General features: G+C 35.3%; 2 protein-coding genes across 7 annotated transcripts in view; one reads left to right on the top strand and one right to left on the bottom strand.

The window, feature by feature from the left end:
• The window catches only part of LOC145265515 (sodium/hydrogen exchanger 9B2-like), a 79,748-nt gene extending 61,396 nt beyond the window's left edge, over nucleotides 1-18,352 (bottom strand). The window contains exons 1-4 of one of the 4 annotated variants that reach the window (XM_080121423.1): nucleotides 18,108-18,249; nucleotides 14,321-14,822; nucleotides 7,723-7,798; nucleotides 1,968-2,150 (exon numbers count right to left, since the gene is read on the bottom strand). In XM_080121423.1, coding sequence (XP_079977549.1) covers nucleotides 1,968-2,150; nucleotides 7,723-7,798; nucleotides 14,321-14,750 — 689 coding nt within the window. In that variant the 5' untranslated portion in view covers nucleotides 14,751-14,822; nucleotides 18,108-18,249. Of the gene's footprint in view, nucleotides 1-1,967; nucleotides 2,151-7,722; nucleotides 7,799-14,320; nucleotides 14,823-18,107 lie in introns of all 4 variants that reach the window. The other 3 variants (XM_080121425.1, XM_080121424.1, XM_080121426.1) reach the window with 3 other exon arrangements.
• The window catches only part of LOC145265513 (AN1-type zinc finger protein 4-like), a 100,210-nt gene continuing 95,049 nt past the window's right edge, over nucleotides 18,213-23,373 (top strand). The window contains exons 1-2 of one of the 3 annotated variants that reach the window (XM_080121421.1): nucleotides 18,213-18,365; nucleotides 20,266-20,346. The gene's annotated coding sequence lies outside the window, so the exon portion shown is untranslated. Of the gene's footprint in view, nucleotides 18,366-20,249; nucleotides 20,347-23,373 lie in introns of those variants that run through there. The other 2 variants (XM_080121420.1, XM_080121422.1) reach the window with 2 other exon arrangements.

Raw genomic sequence — 23,373 nt, 5'->3', positions numbered from 1 at the left:
AACAGCAAAACAGTACTGTTTGTGGATGACTATATATATATATATATATATATATATATATATATATAGATGTATGAATAAAAAATCAATATGAAAAATATATAAATGTTTATATCTTTTCTGTATTTATTTCCTGTGTGTTGACGTGTAGGAATACAAAAAGTCTTTTGAAAAAAACAAGAATGTTTCCTTCAAAAACACATATTTTCGACCGATCCTTTGATCTTCTTCAATGAATGATAGAAAATATGAGTGAGCGGGCAGAGTTAGCAGCGGGAGGAGGGGCATTGGTATAGCCATTAAGGTAAAGATCTATTTCAATATATATATATATATATATATATATATATATATATATATAGTCATCCATATACAATACTGTTTCGCTGTTTCACAGCTCATCAGTGTGGCTAGACAAGCAACTACCTCAAGCCAGGATTGAAACCAGATCGCTCAAATGACAGTCAGTGCTTCTAACCATTGCGCTACATGGCTGCTACTATGCGGGCAGTGAATTAACAATAGTTTGACATTTTCCAAAGTACCTAAGCTCAATTTGTTTCCACAAAGAGCATCGCTTCATACGCTAGTGGTAATTTGTATATCACTTCCCAAATGCTATTTTTATATATATATATATATATATATATATATATATATATATATATATATATATATATATATATATATATATATATATAAAATGCAAAATCCGATCCCGCATTTTGCTAATTCCTACCCTATGATGAGAAGGAAAGTATTTCTTCAAAACTCCGCGGATTAAGGACTATCCACTTGTCTAGTGATTCCTTTCCAGATTAAATATGTTTTTAACTCATTTCAAAGTGTTTTTTAACGTTTTATTAACTGTTTGGTCGTATATATATATATATATATATATATATATATATATATATATATATATATATATATAATAATTATTCTTTTATACCTACAAACAATAGTGTTTCATGCTTACGCAATCATCAGTGTAGGATGTCGATTCTTGGGTGAGAGATTCGAACCCAACCACAAAGCCACCTTTGAATCCATTTGCTAAGTCTCTATTTCCAAACCACCGATTGCCATGAAAATTAAGGGAATTAAGAACTAATAAACGCTCAATTCGGGCATTAGACAATCCAGAGTGTTCGAACGATGGGAAGTTGTGAACATTGCATAAACGCTAGTTGACTGCCTCTTATATTATAAATATTAATAATTATTATATACCTGCAAACAATAGTGTTTCGTGCCTTTGCAATCATCAAGACAGGAAGTGACAATTGTTAGTGGCCAGGAGATTCGAACCCAGCTACAAAGTCACCCCTGACTCCATTTGTATCCACGGCCACAATGATTTAGGGAAATTTAACATCTATAAACGCCAAATGCGGGCACAACAGTAAGGAGTGTTAAAACAAGCAGAAGTCGATTGTATTTTGTTTTTTTATTTTCCAGACAGAGCTCAAATTTAATACTCTTGAAGATGCTTATAATTATAAATATTGATAATTATTTTCATTTCGCAATCATCACTGCAGGAAATGACAATTTCTTCTACTACTACTACTACTACTACTAAAAATCATCATGTTCCTTATTTTTCTGCTTTTTTTTTTTCAAAATTCAATTTTTAAGTTTTATTATGCTTTTTGTAAAGAAATTTTTTATTCATTACCGACAGTCAGACTATTCTACAAACCCAGCTTGTTAGGACCTCAACGATGACGTCATTTTCAGCTCACGGGCCTTAATGACATATATTATGAAGGTCGTAGTTATAACCGATCCAAAATAGTTGACCCCTTACGTTCCATATACCAATATGCCTAGTTTTGGGGTAAAAAAAAAAAAAAAAAAAAAAAAGTAGAAAAAAAAACAAAACAAAAAAATTCCTTGACTGAATAAAAATAAAAAATTTCTGACAGTGAGCGGTATCACCCTGCATATTTGTATCAACTTACCCTTGCAAAAGTCCCCATATGATCGGTAAGTCAAGTAGCAAATGAGAGGAGATGGCCATCGTCATTGCTTCGAAAAGGCAAGGCGTGAAAGCCAATCGGACAACAACAAATGATAACTTCTTGAGAGCTACCGGATTAAGGCCCAATCCGGCTCGGATTAAAATCACCGTCAAAGCTATATTCCTGTGTGAGAAAAGAAAGGACAAAAGCGTTTTTTTAAGGCAGCCATATACGAAATATGCCAGTATACTTGCATTTTTACTAATGTAAAGTTGTTACTCATGTGAAATAAGGTCCGCATAATCGTTTGCATATTCCGGGCTGCTTACATAAGGTGCTGAAATGAAATCACAGCAGCCAACGATTAGTAAACGGTATATTTTTTATTAATGTCTTTTTTTACAGTATGTTTTGGTTATTAAATTGTTAGATGAAAGTATAGAATAGTTTGAAAAAAAGCTCCCCCACCATTTTCATGTTAAGAATGGATTTCTAAATAATAAAGTTATTATTTCAGTATAATACTAATAACTTTTTTTTTTATTATTGAAATTACAATACGATGACTGCTTTTTTTTTTTTAAATTATAATTATGTTTTTTTTTTCTTAATCGCCAGAAGTTGCTGAAACGCTTATCTAATGAAATTGTGGCAGCCGACAACTGGCCAAAGGTCTGTATATATATAATATATATATGTGTGTGTGTGTGCGTGCATATATACACACACATATATATATACACACACACACATATATATATTTATACATATACACATATTGCAATCATGAAGGAAAGACTTATTCATGATTAAAAGTAAAATATGTACGCTTTAAAAAAAGGGCAGAGGAAGAAGAAGAAAGGAAAATAAAGGGGGGGGTAAACCGTATAATCTTAGGGCGGATAGATCTGTGATAGTCATCAAAGAAACAAGTGCCCTCGTGTTTGTGTCTTGTGTGGCTGTACGTAAAAGCAACAACAATAAAAACTTACCTTCAGGTGAGATCTGAAAAAGAGACGCCATGAAGATTGACTGAGCTTTTATACCAAACCCGAGCCACATGCTTACAGGTCATGTGATGGGGGAGAATGGATAAAAACGATCTGAGAAGTGGAAGAGGGGGAGGGAAGAGAATGAAGTCAACAGGAAGTTTTTTTTGGAAAGGAAAAAGTCTGAACTGACGTTATTTCAACAAGACCCTAATTTCACTAGCCATGTTAGAAACAAGTACACAATCTTTAACCCACTTAACTAATTTCTTTTGGAATTTAGTTTCTAAAGAGGTTGTAGAATTATGAGTTGCGACAGGGCTCAATTTTACAGATTTCTCCATGTCATTCAATATGACAGACATTTTGTCAACATAATCATGATGATTTAAGACAACAATCCCTGAACCTTTATATGGCTTAGTAATGACTAACGATGTATTTTCTCGTAGAGTTTTAATAACTGCATAATACTCTTTGCACCATTTGAACTCTGAATAGGATATTGGTTTACTTGCATAGCTGGGAGCAAGGTCGTTTAATCTTGCCTTTTAAATCTCTTACCTTAATTTCAGAGACTGGTGAAAGTCTTTCTGGTTGGGCATTGAGAATTTCAAAATCGAAAAATACCTCTTCGCGTTTAGCAATGGAATACAAAATTCTAAACTATGCTCAAGTAGTAAAAGTTCAGAAAGAAACAAATCATGGGAAAATAAGTTTAGGACATTCTTGCCAATATTTGAGTTGGTGGTATACCAAAACTTTTTTGTATATTAAATGTTGCAATTTATTGTTCCTGTGGAACTCTGTTCCATCTGCCTGCTTCCCAGTTGACTACAAGTTCAACATAAACAAATTCATGAGGAACCGCCCTCTTAAGTAATCCAATTTACCAAATTTCCATTACTAACGATTACTACAATATTATTCCATTGACTAGTGTACACTCTATAACCCTTATCCTCGAGTGGTCTTCGGGCCTTGATAATTGGTGACTCCTATGTAAAAAAAAAAAAATTAAGAATTAGGTTTTCTATGACTACGCTCTTGTAAAATTGCCATGTACTTTGCGAACCGAATTTTGTCACAGCACCAAAGAATGCTCACTACTTCCCTCCATAATTGTACATTTTTATCTTTTATACCTTTCTGAATTTAATGCTGATTTATGCAAAAAATTATGAATTATTATTTACACAAGAATGTTATGTTTTTTTTATATAGATTTGATCTTGCTTTTAATCATCAGAATCAGTTTAATTTCTTAATTAAACTGGAATTGTACCTTGACTTGAGATATTATTTCATTATATATATCTATAATATAAAGCTGAATGTCTGTGTGTGTGTCTGGTCACGAATAGGCTCCTATATGGTTGACTATTATAGAAAACTTACTCCATATAATGATAGAAGATGTATCGAGACACAGGAATCGGTATGTTTGATCTGGCATAATGATGATTCATTAAAATTGTGAGGTCTGCGTATGTGCCTGGTCCACAAAGTATGGAAATAAGAAATTAAAAAAAAAACGTTTACGAGTGTTTTTGATATAGATGTACATAAGAATACTTTCATAAGTATGTTTTAACTTAAATAGGATGGTATAATAAAATTGTGGGGTCTGCGTTCGTGCCTGGCCTCCATAGAATGGAAATAGGCACAAATTTTAATAAAGACTTCTCATATCTATCTGCGTAAGTATACTTTGATAATTATGTTTCAGTTTGAAGAAATATGGTATAATAAAATTATGGGGTGTTCGTTCGCGCCTGACCTCCATAGAATGGAAATATGTCATAAAGTTTAACAAGGTTATTTAATATAGATCCACAGAATATTGTAATAAGTGTTTCAGTGTGAACAGGTATGGTATAATAAATTATGGGGTTTACTTATTTTATTTTTACTTTCATCATATTTTGCTTTGGGGGTATCAAAACCAAAGCAAAATATGATTAAGGTAAAAATAAAATAGATAAAACCCATAATTTATTATACCATACCTGTTCACACTTAAACACTTATCACAATATTCTGTGGATCTATATTAAAAAACCTTTTAAACTTTATGACATATTTCCATTCTATGGAGGTCAGGTGCGAACGAACACCCATCATTTTATTATACCATATTTCTTCAAACTGAAACATAATTATCAAAGTATACTTACGCAGATAGATATGAAAAGTCTTTATTAAAATTTGTGCCTATTTCCATTCTATGGAGGCCAGGCGCGAACGCAGACCCCACAATTTTATTATACCATCCCTATTCAAGTTAAAACATACTTATCAAAGTATTTTTATGTACATCTATATCAAAAACACTTTAATTTTTTAATTTTTTATTTCCATACATTGTGGAGCAGGCGCGAACGCAGACCCCACAATTTTAATGAACCGCCGTTCTGCCAGAGACAAGATATTCCATCCCCTCCCATTCACCTCTTTTCGTCATTTTTTTTGTCTTATTTTTTTTTTTTATTGTTGCGCCCATTGGTCTCTCGCCGTTCCCAGCGTATTCCGGTGCATAACAAATTTGGTCAAGGAGGATGGAAAGACCGAGGAGAGAAAGCACTAGCCAGATCTCTGCTGGATGAGTGCAAAGAGGACTGGGATTTTGGGGAAGCTTTTTGTCACCCAAATTCTAGTGAAGACTAATGGTTGATGCCAATGAGAAATCAATGTTAAGTGGCTGTTGCGATAACACAAATTCTTTTGCAAAGGTTATCGAAAGAGGTAGAGAATACTAAAAATCTGGGGAGACTTCTTGTCATTCAGACTCCAGAGAACACCACAAGTTGTTCTCAAAGAGAAATCTTTGATGATGGCCTGTGTGACTACTCCTAGCGAGTAAATAATAATAACTAGCAAAGATACCAGCATTTCGCGCAGAACTTTGATGTACGTCCGGGTACCCGCTTGGCGGACACCCTTACAGTAAGTGTAGGTTGTAAGAGCAACTATTGCTTAAGGTGTTTAACGTTTTTAAGTACCTCCTGAAGTGACTGAAATGCAACCATGAACTTTAAAGCAAATATATTGTTACCCATAAAAACTGAGGCAATCACAAAGAATCACAATGGTTATCATTTGTTTAGTATCACATTCACAAGCACATTTTTCTCAAAGGTAAGGCTACTTTATGATATCACATAATAAATTTGAACTCATCGCTTAAATTTTATCAAACACAAACTTGGTGTGTATCATACTTAGGTATGGGAGTTTATGAAGAGCCGCACCAAATATTGTTGTACAACTCATGCTTGCTACTGATCCAAGTTATGACAACAGGACCATTGCCAGCACCCTCAAAATGCATCGCTGGATTGCTACAAATAACAGAGACATGCCCAGGGGCATGAAAACAAAGTTTTCGGCCACGGTTATGGTCTTTGGTGTGGTTTCAAGTGAGGGCCACATCATGCCATCTCACATTTTCGAAGTCAGCTTGAAAGTCAACACCAAAGTGTACCTGGATGTGTTGAAGAGTGTGGTGATTCCCTAGTGTAATCAGGTGACCGCTGGCAGACCCTGGGTGTGGCAGTAGGACTCGGTGCTGGCCCATAAAGAGATCCAGGCTTGGCTTCAGAATGAGTGCTACAACTTTGTACCTTTTTCTTACTACCCCCCCCCCCCTCCTTCCCGATCTGAACTCGCTGGACTATTTTGTTTATTCATATGTCCAGAACATAAACAACATGACCTGCCACAACACCAAGTATTTGCTGAGCTCGTGCTGACGCTTGTGAAAAAGGCATGTTCTTAGTTCCAGACCCATATCGAGGTGGTGATTGAGGCTGAACGCGGTTACATTGAATAGATGTCAGCTCTACTACATAATCAAGTTACCTGAATTGATTTCTTCAATAAAAGTTTTAAAATAAAGCTGTAGTGTTGTTTTCCTTTACGGCAACAACTTTATCATTCCACCCTGTAATATTCTTTTTAGCTCTTTACATCAAGTGGCTTCAGGCTTTGTCTAGTGCGATTTCACATATGAGTCTACAAAGTAGGCTGTTTCTTTTAAAACACAATAGTTTTTTGTTGTCCGCTCGCTTCATAATGAGTTTCTGCAACTTTTCCTGTGATTAGCGACCATATTCATAGTGGTAATCCTGAGTGAGGAGCTGTACATCAAGATGTTTTTTCACATTACATTTATATTTCTACATCTTGGCTTGATTTTAGTGAAAGAGGAGCAATATCCTAAACTGGACTTGAACACAGCACGTTGAAGATGCAATCTGTGTCAATAACTACTCTACCCCCTCCCCATGTTAATGATAACAATCTCTTTCCCACAGAAAAAACGTTGTGATCCTGTCTATTTTATCGTTATTTTCATGGCAAGTGCTCAGCTGAGCTTCAATTTACGGTCCCCCCTCGCCAAACTTTCACGAAAAACACTCATCTAGCCAAAATCACTATCAATAATTTCCCGCACTCTTTATCTGTGTTTAGACCGAAACGTAGATTCCATGAACAAAGCTTCTTTCTTTCTTAGAACTGTACACCTGTGAAACTCTCTTCCGACTGCCTGTTTTCCAGCTGACTACAATTTGATTGTCTTCAAGTCCAATGTAAACAAGTTCTTGATGAACCGTCCCCCTAAGTAATCCAATTTACAAAATTCCCACTACTTATGTTTACTACACTATAATCACATTGACTAATGTATACCCATTAACCCTTATCCTCGAGTGGCCTCCAGGCCTAGATAAGTGGTGATTCCTGTGTAAAAAAAAAAAACTCACCTGAGTGTAGCAGATAAAGAATTGTTGATATTTGGGTTTAGAATAGCCTGCGTTAGCATTCCCATGATTAACATACCTGCAATTAGAAATATTTGCAATTAATAGTTAATCATCATCAAAATTATTGAATAAAAAAAATATATAAATTATCTCCCCTGATTCTGTGTGTGTGTGCGTGTGCGTGTGTGTGTGTGTGTGTGTGTGTGTGTGTGTGTGTGCGTGTTCCAACCTGAGGTCGCCATAGGTATGTTGCTTAGCCAATAGGCTTTCCGTCTTTGTTGTTAGAGGCGAATCTGGTTGGAGACATAGCAGTAGTTGCACGTAGGACAAGATGATAAGATGTATTGATTATTCATATTATTTGGATTCTTTGGGTTGCTGTTCTCATCTTGAGTTCTATTTTGACAACGTTTCGGTGAATTTTAATTATTCCCCAATCTCAAGAAAACCTTGCCGCTTTTACACTATTGGGACGAAATTTCGGAAATCGTAAAACTGAATTTCACATGAAAACAATGGTATCTACGCATTCCTAGTATTTTTGAGATGATTTTATCCAAAAATTACGAAAAGCGATGAGGTAGAAAATTATTTATTAAAGAAAATAAAAAATAGAATTTGATGAATACGATCGTAAGACACAGACGAGTTCAAAAGGGAGGTAATTTTCCGTTTCAGTTTAAACAAGATGGCAGAAAATTTGCAACTGCTAACACAGTTAATGTTTTTTTTTTTTAATTCAGTAATATTGAGGTAATTCCGACTGCATAATTTGGAAGCTACCATTGTAACTTATTAGAATTGACAAAAAAAGAATCAGTTGAAACCATTGTTTTTTATGGAAACTTCATTTATCGACTACAAATTTTGTCCCAATTCTGTAAAAGCACCAAAACCTTAGAGACTGTTGATATAAGACAATTGAGGAGATGAAGGAGGCTGTGATGAGGGTACTTGACACGCTCATACAAGAAGACTTCCATGGGGTCTTCCAGAAGTTGTTAGAACAATACAACAAATGCATTGCAGCCGGAGGAGATTCCACAGGCGTGCAGTTCTAAGAAAGAAGCTTTGTTCATGGAATCTACGTTTAGGTTTAGACACAGATAAAGAGTGGGGGGAATTATTAATAGTGTTTTCTGCTAGACGAGTGTTTCTTGTGAAAGTTTGGCGAGGGGGGACCATAGTTGTGTAAGATTTTGAAATATCGTATATATAGTAATCTGAAAACGGTGACAATCAACTCTGGAATTTCCAGGACATTTTAATAGACCAGAGTTCCCCTTCCGTTAGGAGTGCTGACTTGATTTTCCTCATATTCTGATCTTGTGTCATATTTTCCTGCATAATTCGTTGCTTGCTAAATATTGTCTTTTGATTGGCTTTTAATTGACAGCGTATTCTAATTATATGGAACGACTCATCAAGAACTTATTTACGTTAGACTTGAACACAACCATATTGTAGTCAGCCGGAAAGCAGGAAAATGGAAGACAATTCCACAGGCGTGCAGTTCTAAGAAAGAAGCTTTGTTCATGGAATCTACATTTAGGTTTAGGCAGAGATAAAGAGTGGGGGGAATTATTGATAGTGTTTTCAGCTAGACGAGTGTTTCTTGTGAAAGTTTGGCGAGGGGGGACCATAGTTGTGTAAGATTTTGAAATATCGTATATATAGTAATCTGAAAACGGTGACAATCAACTCTGGAATTTCCAGGACATTTTAATAGACCAGAGTTCCCCTTCCGTTAGGAGTGCTGACTTGATTTTCCTCATATTCTGATCTTGTGTCATATTTTCCTGCATAATTCGTTGCTTGCTAAATATTGTCTTTTGATTGGCTTTTAATTGACAGCGTATTCTAATTATATGGAACGACTCATCAAGAACTTATTTACGTTAGACTTGAACACAACCATATTGTAGTCAGCCGGAAAGCAGGAAAATGGAAGACAATTCCACAGGCGTGCAGTTCTAAGAAAGAAGCTTTGTTCATGGAATCTACGTTTAGGTTTAGGCACAGATAAAGAGTGGGGGGAATTATTGATAGTGTGTACAGCTAGACGAGTGTTTCTTGTGAAAGTTTGGTTAGGGGGGACCATAGATTGAAGCTCAGTCAAGCACTTGCCATGAAAATAACGATAAGACAGAGACAGACTTGCAACATCTCTTCTGTGAGTAAAGAGGTTGCAGGGAAGAGAAAAGGACATCTCCCACGAGGCTACAAAGTCTATTTTGAACTTTATCAAGGCAGGACAAGTCCTTTTCAGCAGCTCCTGCCCAGATGTGGCAACAGTACTCCATCCTTGGACGTACCTGGCTCTTATATAGATAGAGAATTGCATCAGCAGTGAGATATCTACTGGATCGATAGAAGGATCCCACCATTTTTCCAGCGGCCTTCCAAAGGGTGGTTGGGCTCCCCAAGGGAGGGAGCGAAAACTTAAAATTCATTATACAAATGGGCATATATAATTCTTTATTAAATTTAGTGTGCCGGGACGACAGCAAAAATCGTTGCTGAGAGAAAATAGTAAAATAATAAATGATTGTGTTTTGATCATTTTAATTGTTGAGCGAAAACATATCAGTGCAAAATAATGCGAATTAGTATATTGTAGAACAAATGTTTACACCTCGACTACAGTCATCTGACCTAGGGATCACGAGCGTGTGACCCCAGGGGCCTGGTAACAGCTTGCAACCTTTTTAGGTGCGATTATGTGGGAATTCGAAGAGGGATCCAATCTAGGTAAGGCAAAGTGACGCTGTCGTAGTTGATTGGTTGGGGGGAGGGGGAAACGCCCCACGTTATCCTGCCCTGGACTTTATAATCATGCGCAGAGCTGAAAAAAGGAGTTTGGAGTCTGGAGTGTGAGAGTTTGTTTCTAGAGTCTTGAGTTAAGTTTTAGAGTCCAAGAGTTGATTTCGAAGTAGAAATCGAAAGTGATCGCCTACGCCACCTCTACATGACGTCCCGTATCACTAAGCCACACCTACCAAAAAAAAAGAAAGAAAGGGAAAGGCCTAAAGACTAATTGTTGATTATATGAACTTCATATTTGTGAATTGTATGTATATGTATATATTTGTTTGAATTAATCAGTAGACTAGAAGAGCTGAATTTGTTTTCTTTCGGCTAATTGCGAGTTACTGTTTCTTTTTCCTTAGCGGGTGACCGACCAGTGAGACGACGGCATATCAACCCTGACATGAGAGGAGTTAACAGGCGCCAGCTGCAAATGAAAAACTGACCAGCACGACCAACGGGTTCTACTGCATCGTAACCAAAGTTTGCCTCTTACTTGACAAAAGTATCCCTTGGCAAGGAATCTGGTCACAAACTCTGTCTGTCTGTCTGTCTGTCTCCATATTTTCAAACTCTGTTTCTTCCGACACTAAAAGTTGCAGAGCGGCGATAGGGGTCTCAAATGATTGGATTTTTTATGAACCGTTTTTTTATGGGTCTTTAGCTGGTTAAAATAGTATATAAGGGGGGGGGGGTCAAAATGGATAAAATTTGAAAAAAGTCGTTATACATTTTGTACATTTATCTTAGTTTATTTTTAATCAGTTCGTATGCGTGTCACGTTGGGACAGTGGTAACGTCACCAGCTTTGAATGCTACAGTTTTGCTTTTGGTTTCGATTCTAGCTGATGGCACCCCAATTTTTTTTTTTTACTTTTAAAATCACGACTCAATAATCATATGTACAAAATCTGGAAAAATTAAAATGTCATATTTAAGCATATTTTACGACTGAGCAACCTCCCCCCACCCCCGTCTCACTCCCGCTAATTTGTTGGTATATTTATGTTCATTGTTATTTTTTGGAGAATATTTTCTATAAAAAAAAAAAAACACTATTAAAAAACAAAAAACATTATTTACGATTTTAAAAACGTAAAGAAACATTTTTTTATATTTGACTCGTATTATATATATATATATATATATATATATATATATATATATATATATATATATATATATATATATCGCTCGACGGTGCCTGGTCGTTAAATCCGTATGAATATTATATTTTAATTCATATAGAAACTGAAACATGTGCATGCGAGTATTATGTGTTTTTTAACTTCTTGTAAGTAAGAAAAAAAATTAGGATTGTCTTAGAAATATTAATACTAAATTTATACCGACTTAATATTACAGTACTATGCAATCTGCAATCTAAAAGTATATATATATATATATATATATATATATATACATATGTATATATATACACATATATATACAGATATATATATGTGTATATATATATGTATATATATATACGTATATATATATATACATATATATATTCATATGGATATCTTTTCAATTCGCCAAGCGGTCTTTTTTATTTTGGCTGGCATGTTGTATATTATGGCGCCCAAAAGTTGTTGTTCAGCCATATTCTTCTCAAGCACTTTCTATCGGTACATTCGATCATCGTCAGGAGCGATTGTTGCTGCTGTTATTTTTGTTTTCTTTATTGAGGCTTGGTGTGTTTCTAGTTATTTATTATTATTATTATTGGTTGTAAAGGTGGGTGCGAATTATTTTAATTTTTAATTTTGATTTTTATTATTTTAGATTTTATTTATTTAGTTTATTTATTGTAAGTTACTGAATACATTTAGTATATTTGTCCTGGTGTTAAATGAGATTCGGTTAATAAGGAGCTTTAGTTTTTTTGATAAGTATGGCTTCTAGTAATTTTAGTGTTCATGTGCAATTGTTAAGGTATCGAATTTTAGTATTATTAGTAAAGATATTTCTAATGTCGGAAGGCTGTAGGTTTTTATTATGGGATGTTAGGTGTTATTTTATGGCACTAACGTCAGCTAAATGATAGGTTAGTCGCCGGGAAAGTGTTGTTGTTGTTGTGTGGCCTATGTATGCATTGTATGAGTTTTTAAAGTGGGTTCGGAGACATTCTTTGAAGGGGCAAATAAATTCATACACTTCATTAGTTTGGTTTAGTGTGGTGTTAGTGTTATTATTGTTTTTTAATCATTAAATTCTAGGTTTTAAATTTAGTATAATTTATTATTAGTTTAATCTTTTCGTTCTGGTCGGTGGGTATGGTGTATCTTTTAATTAGTTTTGTCATTATTTTTTTTTGTCTGTTTCAGAGTTAATGTGTAGTGGTTTTTATAGTATACTTTGATGGTGTCGTTTTGTTAGGGTTAGGGTGTATGTTTTTATTGAGTTTAAATAGAGTTATATGTGCTTATCAACAATTTTATTAATTACAAAACAAATAAAAAGATAATAACATGCAGTAGCTTCTGGTGCGGCCTCCTGATGTCATATTGTTACAGCTTTATCTTATCATGGTTGCAAAAATCATTCTTTGTTCCTGCTCAAACAACTGCCGACCTTCTCCAAATCTCTCAATCCTCAAAAAAATAAAAAATCATAAGAAACAATTCAAGATTAAATCCAGAACTTCAACTCCCAATGTAGACCCCCACTAACAGGTCTCCTTCGCTAACATCAACCTTTTGGCTAAGATCAAAGTGTAGTATCTGTTCCGGCAGATGCTGCATTTTTAGACCATTGCCCTTGTGGCAATAAGTTATTGGTCCATGTAGGGGCAACCCTATATACTATGACAGCAGTACCAGCTCCCCCTTCCCTCCCTTGGGGGAGGATATCAACCCTTTTCAGGTTATTTAATGCTGAATCCAGTGATTTTGAAGAACAATTTTTTAATAGAGTATATTTGTTTTTTTTTTAAGTCGGTTTCTATTTAACCCATAGTTGGGACCCTAACAGGTACTACCACTCCGGGTCAGAATGGACCTGGGAGCAATGGCAATTAAAGGGTGGCTCCACAGTGAATGTCTATACAGACTATACTGCATTACATGTAAATTTTCAAGTCTTATAAAATTCTTTGCAGTTAATGAACAAGAATTTTAAATATTTACGTGTGGAGTTTGAACCTACAGACGACGTCATGCGAAAAAAGAAACATGCTATCAACTTACCCACAGTAGAATTTTCATGGCCCAATGTTCTATCATTGTTGCTAAGTGACGACACAGAAAAAAATGGCTTTACCAAATGATAACTAAATTAAAATAACGGTTTCGATTATCGTTTATCAGTAATTATCGGGGGTTTTCTGAAACAAAACTTAACTAAGATCACTCCCAGACTTATACACTAAAGTTCTGTAAATTTAAAAGAAAATCTGTTCAGCCGTTTCAGAGTCTATAAAGAAAGAACACACACACACACACACACACACACACACACACACACACACACACACACACACACACACACACACACACACACACAGAGTTGCATTTATATAATTATAGAGATTGTATAGAGACTATGGGATACATTAACATCCATTACACAAGATACTTTCTCCCCGTATGGAAAAGACACAAAAGTGATTAAAAGACACCTTTGTATCAATCCAGGAAGTGGAGACTATTTAAAGCAGACATGATGACGCCTCTGGGTGTGAATTCAGTTGACAAGTAGATATCTATAGAGACTATGAGATGCGTTAACATCCGTTACACCATATATACTCCCTTCCCATACAAAAATAAAAAGGAATACTTACCAAGTAATGGAGGCAGACCACACAAATACACAATGTATCCACCGATAATACTACTCATGAAGTGAATCCAAATTTCAAAGAATGTATTCGGCGGCTCGGCTTCAACACCAAACACAGACCACAAAAAGCAAAAAAGAAGACCAAAGACAATAATTGTGGTTAAATATGTAGCCACAATCCCATGGGGTGGACATAAGAAAGTATATCTGATTTTTTGACCGATTGTCGGCTTCTCTGGTAACGGATTCTTTGCTCTGGAGATCGAATCCAAACAGTGCAAGCATTTTTTGTAAAAACTTGATCGGAAACCATCATTAATGCAATCAGCATCATTTCTTTTGACGCGTTCGGATTCGCTCTGAACTCTGACATCATACAATTCTTGATCATGTACGAAATCCGGACGTTGTTGCTCATCAGTCGAGTCCATCGTAAAGACTTCTTCTTGTCTGCCCTGGGGTCACTCTATTTGGTCATCATCGATAAGTTTTTTGTACGGAAGCTGTTAATAAAAAAGGGGATCAATTTTTAGATCGTCTTGTTCTGCATATTCTTTTCTTTTTTTTTTTTTTTTTTGACTCGTGTTCACCACTGACAAGGCATAATGCCACTTGGATGTAAAGGGCTACTATTTGGGACCGTGCCTAAGAAAGATTAACAACATGTTGGTTTATGTTACAGCAAAGGGGCGAGATTTTGTTGCTACAAAAAGTTTGTCAGGGATAACAAGTGCAATGAGTTCATCGGAGCACATTCCACTAAAAAAACTGTTAAACCGACACAGAGATGCAACACTGCGGTGATGGGACAGGGGTTGGAACTTAATTGACAAAGTGGGACCTATTAGATGTAAAACTCATATTTGTAATGCAGTTGCTTGAGCCTCACCTGGCAAATTCCATTTTTAAATTTTCACACTTTTTAACCAATTTTCTCTGGCTAAAACTCAAATAAAAAGTTTGGCATGAGTTTGAATATCCTATATATTAAGTTTCATGTCTGTAGACCAAAATCTGACAGAGAAGTTTGGTAGGCAAAATTTTTTAAACAAATATACATACGCATACAGAAATATATATAGAAAGAGGTTTGTGTTTACTATAAACTTTTTACGCAAATATTATGCAAGTATAAATCATGTAGAATATCTGCATGAATTTAATTACACGTAATAGTTCACTACAGAAGATCATACCATAAGAAAATCGAAAAACTGATAGGGAATTAATTAAAATGAATGTTTAAAAGAATATGCAAATTAGCTAGATCTTCTGCAGATGAATGCAATTCCATGACCCATATATAACAAAGTTGTATTTTTTTTAATAAATAAAAAAAAGGGTTTTTAATATGAATATCAATACAAAAAAAAATATCTCTCTATCTATCTATCTATCTATAAAAAGGAACGTGTCTGTGTGTGTGTGTGTATGTCTGTGTCTGTGTACATTTTCCTACGCAATAACAATTTTTAGTCTACAGAATCGAAATTTGATATACAGGGTACTGAGATTTGGGAAAATCTATTTGATCCATTTTCGGCCAGAAATTTGGCTATTAAGGGTTCAAAGTTCAACGATTTGACCTTTGAGAACTCTACCAAACTCCTCCGACAATTTTGGGTCTAAACACTTGAAATTTTAGATAAAGGTTCCTTGGACATGGATCTAACTTAATAACTTCATTAGAGCCCAAAACAATACATTTTAAGGGGTCATAATAGGAGTCAAACTTAAAAAAATTGACCGTTTTTTTTTTTTTTCAGCATACACCTCCAAATACCCGGGCAACGCCGGACACTCATGCTAGTATATCTATAAAAGTAAACGTGTGTGTGTGTTCATTTCCCTATGCAATAACTCTGTCAATTTTAAGTCTACAAACTCGAAATTTGATATACAGGGTACTGAGATTTGGGAAAATCGTTGTGATCGGTTTTTGGCCAGATATTTCACTGTTAAGGGGACAAAGTTAAACGAGTTGACCTTTGAGAACTCTACCAAACTCCTCCGTCAATTTTGGGTCTAAACATTTGAAATTTTAAATATAGGTTCCTTGAACATGGATCAACTTGATTTGAGCCCAAAACAATAAATTTTAAGGGATCATAATAGGGGTCAAAGTTTTAAAAAATTTGACCTCTGCGTTCTCTACCAAATTACTCAGACAATTTCTGGTCCAAACATATGAAATTTGACATAAAGGGTATTCAGAGATAGAGCAAGCTTTTTAATCGGTTTGGGTCGAAATTTTGAGCTACCAATATATAAATGTATGTATGTATATATGTTTGCATGTCTGCCTAAAATTTTCGACATAGGCGACGGATTTTTACAAGATCAGTATCGTTTTGAAGTTCGACCTTTCAGACGACAAATATCGAAAAATTGGCTAAAAACATTAATATCTTCACCTTACCTTCAACTAGGCACTTTTCTACAGGGAGAGGTCGCTTTTTTCGCTGATATTTTTGAAAGTCATCCTCTCCTTTCGATATATATATATATATATATATATATATATATATATATATACACACACACATGATGATTGCAGTATTTTCACAGATAATTGCCGTCTCAAGATTCCTGTACTGTATTAAGTATCCTTTCATGTGTCCGCAGGTGACTTTGAAGACCTGCAGTTGATTTACACGGACGATGACATACATGACACATCAAATTCAATGTCTTAACGAGGTTGATTGGATCCAGATGAGGAATATTGTTTTGTGCATAACTATGTGTCTTCTCAGTCCAGATGTGTAGAGCTGCATAACTTACTGCATATTACACACACTGTGTTATGAGGTCGCTGTGGAGCATTGAATGACGATGGTCTGTTATTGTGAGAATTCAAGAAGCTCACATACCCTGCCTTTGAAAGGAGAACGCGGCCACACGTTTCACAAATTTCTTTATCCGATTTCTACGTTTTTTTTGTTTTTTTTACATGGAGATCACCACTTATCAAGGCCCAATGGCCACTCGGGGATAAGGGTTATTGTGTGTACAATAATCAATGGGATAGTGTAGTAATAGTATTGGAGAATTGATAAAGTGTCATTATTTAAGGGGGCGGTTCATCAGGAATTTGTTTGTGTTAGACTTGAAGACATCCAGGTTGAAGTCGGGAGGGAAATAGGCAAGCGGAACAGAGTTCCACAGGCGTGCAGTTCTAAGAAAGAAGCTTTGTTCATGGAATGTACGTTTTGATTTAGGCACAGATAAGGAGTGGGGAAAATTATTAACGGTGGTTTCAGCTAGTCGGATGTTTTATATATATATATATATATATATATATATATATATATATATATATAGTCATCCACATACAGTACTGTTTCGCTGTTTCACAGCTCATCAGTGCGGCTAGACAGGCAACTACCTCAAACCAGGATTGAAACCCGACCGTTTGTACGACAGTCAAGGCTCCTAACCATTACGCTATTGGCGGCTGCTTGAATATATATATATATATATATATATATGTATATATATATATATATATATATAGAGAGAGAGAGAGAGAGAGAGAGAGAGAAAGAGAGAGAGAGAGAAAGAGAGAGGGATGAAATAAAAATAGTAAGACCCCCTCCCCCCCCTTACCAAAAATTGTCACAAAGCTTCAATGAGTTTCGTGGTTGTCTTTCCTTGTTCCGAGAGGAAGTCTTCAAAAAAAAAAAAAAAGCAAAAAAAAAAGCAAAACAAAAAAACAACAAAAAATTTCCTGAACACCTAAAATGCAAAAAAAAAGTGTCGAAAATAAATAATAGATTTGTAAGTACCATTGGTCCTTCTCGATATGTGAAAGTGAACGGGGGACTTGTTGGACTTGATCATCGTTTGCGCACATCGTCGTACGTCATTTTGACGCTGTTTTCATGACAACGAATGACGTCCCTTTGCTTCCTCTCGTCTTTTCTATCAATTATCTGCTTTCTTTTCTTCTTCTTTCATTTATTTTATTTATTTATTTATTTTTTTTTTTAAATAAAAACGAAAATAACTCCAATTATTAACTAAAAATGGATATCTTCTTCTAGGTAAGTTTTGTTTTCTTTACTTTGACAAAATTAAAAAAAAAAAATAATAATAAAATCTTAAAAGAAAAAAAGTTACTTCAAAAACAGCAAAAATCAAATTAATATTATGACGTCATAACTGACTTATAAAAACAGCCAATGGCCCAATAATCTATATATATTCTACACTACTCGTGACCCACTGGGTCAGTATATGTTATAGATAGCTATGGAATAGTGAGTATACAGAATTAATGTATAAAATGCGAGTGAGTATACAGAATTAATGTATATACGCAAAAAAAAAAAAATTGAATGCACACGTGTGCGAAAACAAACATGGCGACTAGTGAAAACAATGCAAAATTTCACGGATGCACAAGAAATTAAATGTGCGCGCGGATGAAAACAAACATGGCGACCAGTGAAAACAATATGGAATACATTGGATAAAAATGATCTTAACATCATTGCTCTTAGATTAAATGAAAGATCCTTTATATAAGAGGGGTGTAGTCTGTTGAAAAAAATTGAAAAATAAACTGAAAAGAAAAAAAATACAAGAAGGGAGTGTGCATTGTATTTTTTTTTTTTTGTGTATGTGTGTGTGTGTGTGTGTGTGTGTGTGTGTGTGTGTGTGTGTTAACAGCCTTAAAATTATCAGGAAATAAAAATTAACTGATTAGGTCATATTTAACGCTGAGAACTTTTTAAAGCAACCCAGAAGTGGGGGATCTCATTTTACATTTGGAAACTTGGAAGAAAGGGTGGAGGTCGGTTCAACTGCTTGATCTCTTAAATGGGGATTCAAAATATGTTCACACACACACACACACACACACACACACACACACACACACACACACACACACACACACACACACACACACACACGTATATATAGTAATGAAACCAAAAGGATGTAGTGTTTACCTGATATACACAATGGTAAACTTCAAACTAATATAAATAACAGTATTTATATATAGATAATTTAATCCCAACCAAATAAAAAAGATCAATACGCAATAGAGAATAGAGCTTATTATAAGAGAAAGAAAATTAAAACTGTAAGTTGAACTTTACAATCAAAATTTATTATTTGGCTGAATACTCCAAAAAACACTTTACAAAGTCCTTATTCCATGGAGTGTCAAAGAATGCTATTCTTGTTAGTCTTCTTTTCAGAGGACATAAAGAAATCAGCAAATTATATTTGTAGCAATGCTAGAATTTGCTAGTTAAGGCATTAAGTGAAACTGCAATTTATTATAGTCATAAATTGCCAAGAAAAGAAGTGAAAAAATGTTGGATATGTAAAAAATATAAAAAAACGCGCATAATATTTCAGTTTGCATGAAAATTCTCTCAAGTTGATATGAAATGCGAAAATAGTTTTTTTTTTAGAGAGAATGGAGTCCAAAATTAAGTCCAGCGTGACGATGCATATAATCCGATTGGAAAGCTTTCAAAACAGCTGAAATAATGGAAATTCTTTTTTTCCGGATAGTGCAGTAGCCCAAAGAGAAGTCGATCTCCAGTCAAATGGGAGCGAGCAATAAAAAAAGAAGAGAAATAATTTAATTAGTTTTTTGGCGTAGTCTGTCGAACAATCAATTGTTTTGTTAAGTCGAACATACACTGGTTCAGTTCTCGCACTCTTTCCAATAGATTAATTTCCCTTAGTCTTATCTCTTGCTCTAACTTGGCCTTCTCAAGTTCTAGACTCGTCTGTAGCTTGTACTTTTCTAACTCTATTTGCTCCGCTGTCAGATTGATCGTTTTGCCTGGCAGTCTGGATCGAAGATTTGCTCGTCCACCATGTGTTCAGATATTATTCAGATTTGTTTCTCTTTTCTCATTGCCGTTTTGGTTTCCAATTCTAGCTTATCTCCAAGATACTTTTTCTCATCATTTCCAGCTTCTACAGTGATGGATCTATAAAAAAAATCTTCTATCCCATGCATCTTTGTTGGTTGTATCGCAAGTTGATACAATTTAAGTGAGTAAGTTTTCTTTTGACTTGGCCGTCGAGCCCCCCAATATAATGAATAGTCTTGTTGTCTATACGTTGAAAAAAAATTTTTTTTTTCAAAGTTCCCGGTAAATGGTGTCCATATAATTTTACTTTTCCAAGAAAATTAAGGATCCTTTTGATTTTTATCTATTCATTTAATAAAAATTCATTTCCCGGACGAGGTTCCCATGTGACACGCCCCTTCTGAGGTTAACTTTATTATCCGATCATGATAAATTAATTTAAAAAAAAGTAATTTCCTCAGGTTGTGTGGAAGGACGTGAGGATGCTATGCGCCAGTTTGTATTTAATTGACTTCTATCAAAAAGATCATTTTAAATGGGGATAACAATTATCTGCCCTTCTTGACTTAAACATGGACTTGTGTGTGATATAAAATAGATATCAGATGATAGATAGATTTATTTAGCAACCGGCTGTCTGTCGCTGTAAGAAATGGTAGGTTAGAGAAGTTGCAGCATATATTTTTAACATAAAAACATAATCAATTCAACATGTATATATATATATATTCCTTTTTTTATTTTAATGAATAGAATCAAAGAACGAATAGGTAATATATACGAATTTCAAAAGATGATAATATATATAGTAGGTCAAAATCTCTTATTCGATCTAGTGTTTAGTTTTTGTTGACCACTCCGGGGAGTTCTCAATTTCTCCGAATCGCTTTTGTGGCATCTAAATAGGCAGTCTGCTACATGGTTCTCCTTTCCTCTCACGTAGTTTATCTCCAAATTATATTCTTGTAGACTGAGATACCAGTTCTGTAACTGTCTGTTTTTATTCCTCATTCTGTTCAAGAAAACTATTGGGTTATGATCAGTATGTACTTGAGTGGGACTTTTTCCTACTGTTATGTAAATTTCGAAATTTGATAATGCCAGCACAAGCGCTAATGTCTCTTTTTCTATTGTTGAATAGGCTTTTTGATATTTATTTAGTTTCTTGGAGAAATAACTGACGGGTCGCAATTGTTTATTTTGATCATATTGAGATAATACCGCGCCGATTCCATTTTCGCTAGCATCTGTGTGTAGGCTAAACGGTTTCTCAAAGTCTGGTGGTAATAGCACAGGTTCGTTACTTAACATGTCTTTTGTCCATCTGAATCTTATTCCTTTCTTTAAAAGGTTCGTCAAGGAGGCTGCTATCCCAGAGAAATTTTGACAGAATTTTCGATAATATCTCACCATTCCTACGAATCTTCAGACTCCCTTTACGTTTCTTGGCCTTAGATATTCCCTTATGTTTTTTACCTTAACTTTGCTAGGACTAACATGTCCTATCCTACGATGTTCCCCAAGTAATGCACTTCTGCTTTCCCAAATTCACTCTTTTCCAGGTTGATAGTTAAGTTTGCTTCCTCCACCCGATTAAAGATTTATCTTTTACTCTTCAGATGTGCTTCCCACGTTTAATTATAGATGATAATGTCATCTATATAAACACCAACATTTGGGATGCCTGTTAAACACTTATTCATTAGACACATAAAGGTGGCTTGAATTTCTCATCCCAAATGGCATCACATAGTGATAGGTTCTGTCCGGGACTACAAATGCGGATTTAAGTTTAACTTGGTCTGTCAGAGGTATTGACCAGTATCCTTTCAGAAGATCGCACTTGGTAATAAATTTCACCTTTCCAATTTGGTCCATGCAATCTTCCATTCGTGGGATTGGATAAGAGTCTTCTTTGGTGAGGTCATTCAGTTTTCTGTAATCTGTGCAGAATTGAACGGATCCGTCCGGTTTGTCCACCAATACACAAGGAGATGCCCACGGCATGGGCTTTGGCTGGGTTCGATTATTCTGTTTTCCAATATATATTCGATTTCCCTGTGTATTACTTTTTCGCCCACATCGAATTGCCTGACCTTAGACCTTTTATCATAGAGATGTCGCATCTTCTTCTGGGACTTGCTCAAGTAGGTTTCTGCCATCCTCCTGGCATCTTTCAAGTTTTTCCGCAGGTCTTCGACATACTCCGTTACTGGTTGAGGTGACTTTCCTGAGTTATCTCATTGTTCTTTCACCGTCTTGAGAGGATTTCGCATTTCACGACAATAGATTAGTTCAAATGGACTATATCCTAGCGATTCTTGAATTGAATCTCTAACGGCAAAGAGTACGAAAGATAAATCTTTGTTCCAATCATCCTGTCTCTCCGTGCAGTGAGCTCTCAGCATACCTTTTAATGTTGCATGGAACCGTTCTAACACTCTCTTGGACTGCTGGTGGTATAGATTTGATGTGACATGTTTTATTCCTAGCTGTCCAGTCACTCTTTTGGACAGGTTTGATGTGAAATTTGTTCCCCTGTCTGTTTTGGATGGTTTCGGGTATTCCCATTTTAGAGAAATAATTTAGTAGAGCTTCTACTATTTTCTTTGTGGATATTGTGTGCAATGGTATAGCCTCGGAAAATCTGGAGTTGGTGCATAGCATTGTCAACAGATAGTTGTCCTTTTTTCGTTTTTGGTAGAGGGTCTACACAGTCTATTATCACCCTTTCAAAAAGTTTTTCCGTGATAGTTATTGGCTTAAGCGGTGCTGGTGGTATGTCTGGTCTAGGCTTTCCTGCCCTCTGACATATCCTGCACGAGTTACAAAATTCCTTTGTACTAGTCCTTATGTCCGGCCACTAAAAATGCTGCAGTAATTTTTCATAAGTCTTGGTTATGCCAAGGTGTCCTGCCAATGGCACTTATGTGCCAATCTTAGCATTTCCTCACAATACATGAGTTGGAACAATTATATTGAAAACATTGCCAGGGCCGCTGGTAAATGGTCTGCAAAAAAAAAAAAAATGTTTTTCATCAAACGGAAATGGAATGTCGTCTTTTCTAGGGCGATAATTTTATCGTTTCACCCTGTTCTAATGTTTTAATGATGGCACAGTGGTAACGTCACCAGCTTTGAATGTTACAGTTTTGCTTTTAGTTTCGATTCTGGCTACTTCTTTTTTTTTTACTTTTGAAATCAGGAC

This window comes from Euprymna scolopes, chromosome 40, assembly GCF_053919585.1.
Source record: "Euprymna scolopes isolate OS-2025 chromosome 40, ASM5391958v1, whole genome shotgun sequence".
In the NCBI taxonomy this organism is placed as follows: Eukaryota; Metazoa; Mollusca; class Cephalopoda; order Sepiida; family Sepiolidae; genus Euprymna; species Euprymna scolopes.
This window is presented reverse-complemented; position numbering and strand designations above follow the sequence as displayed.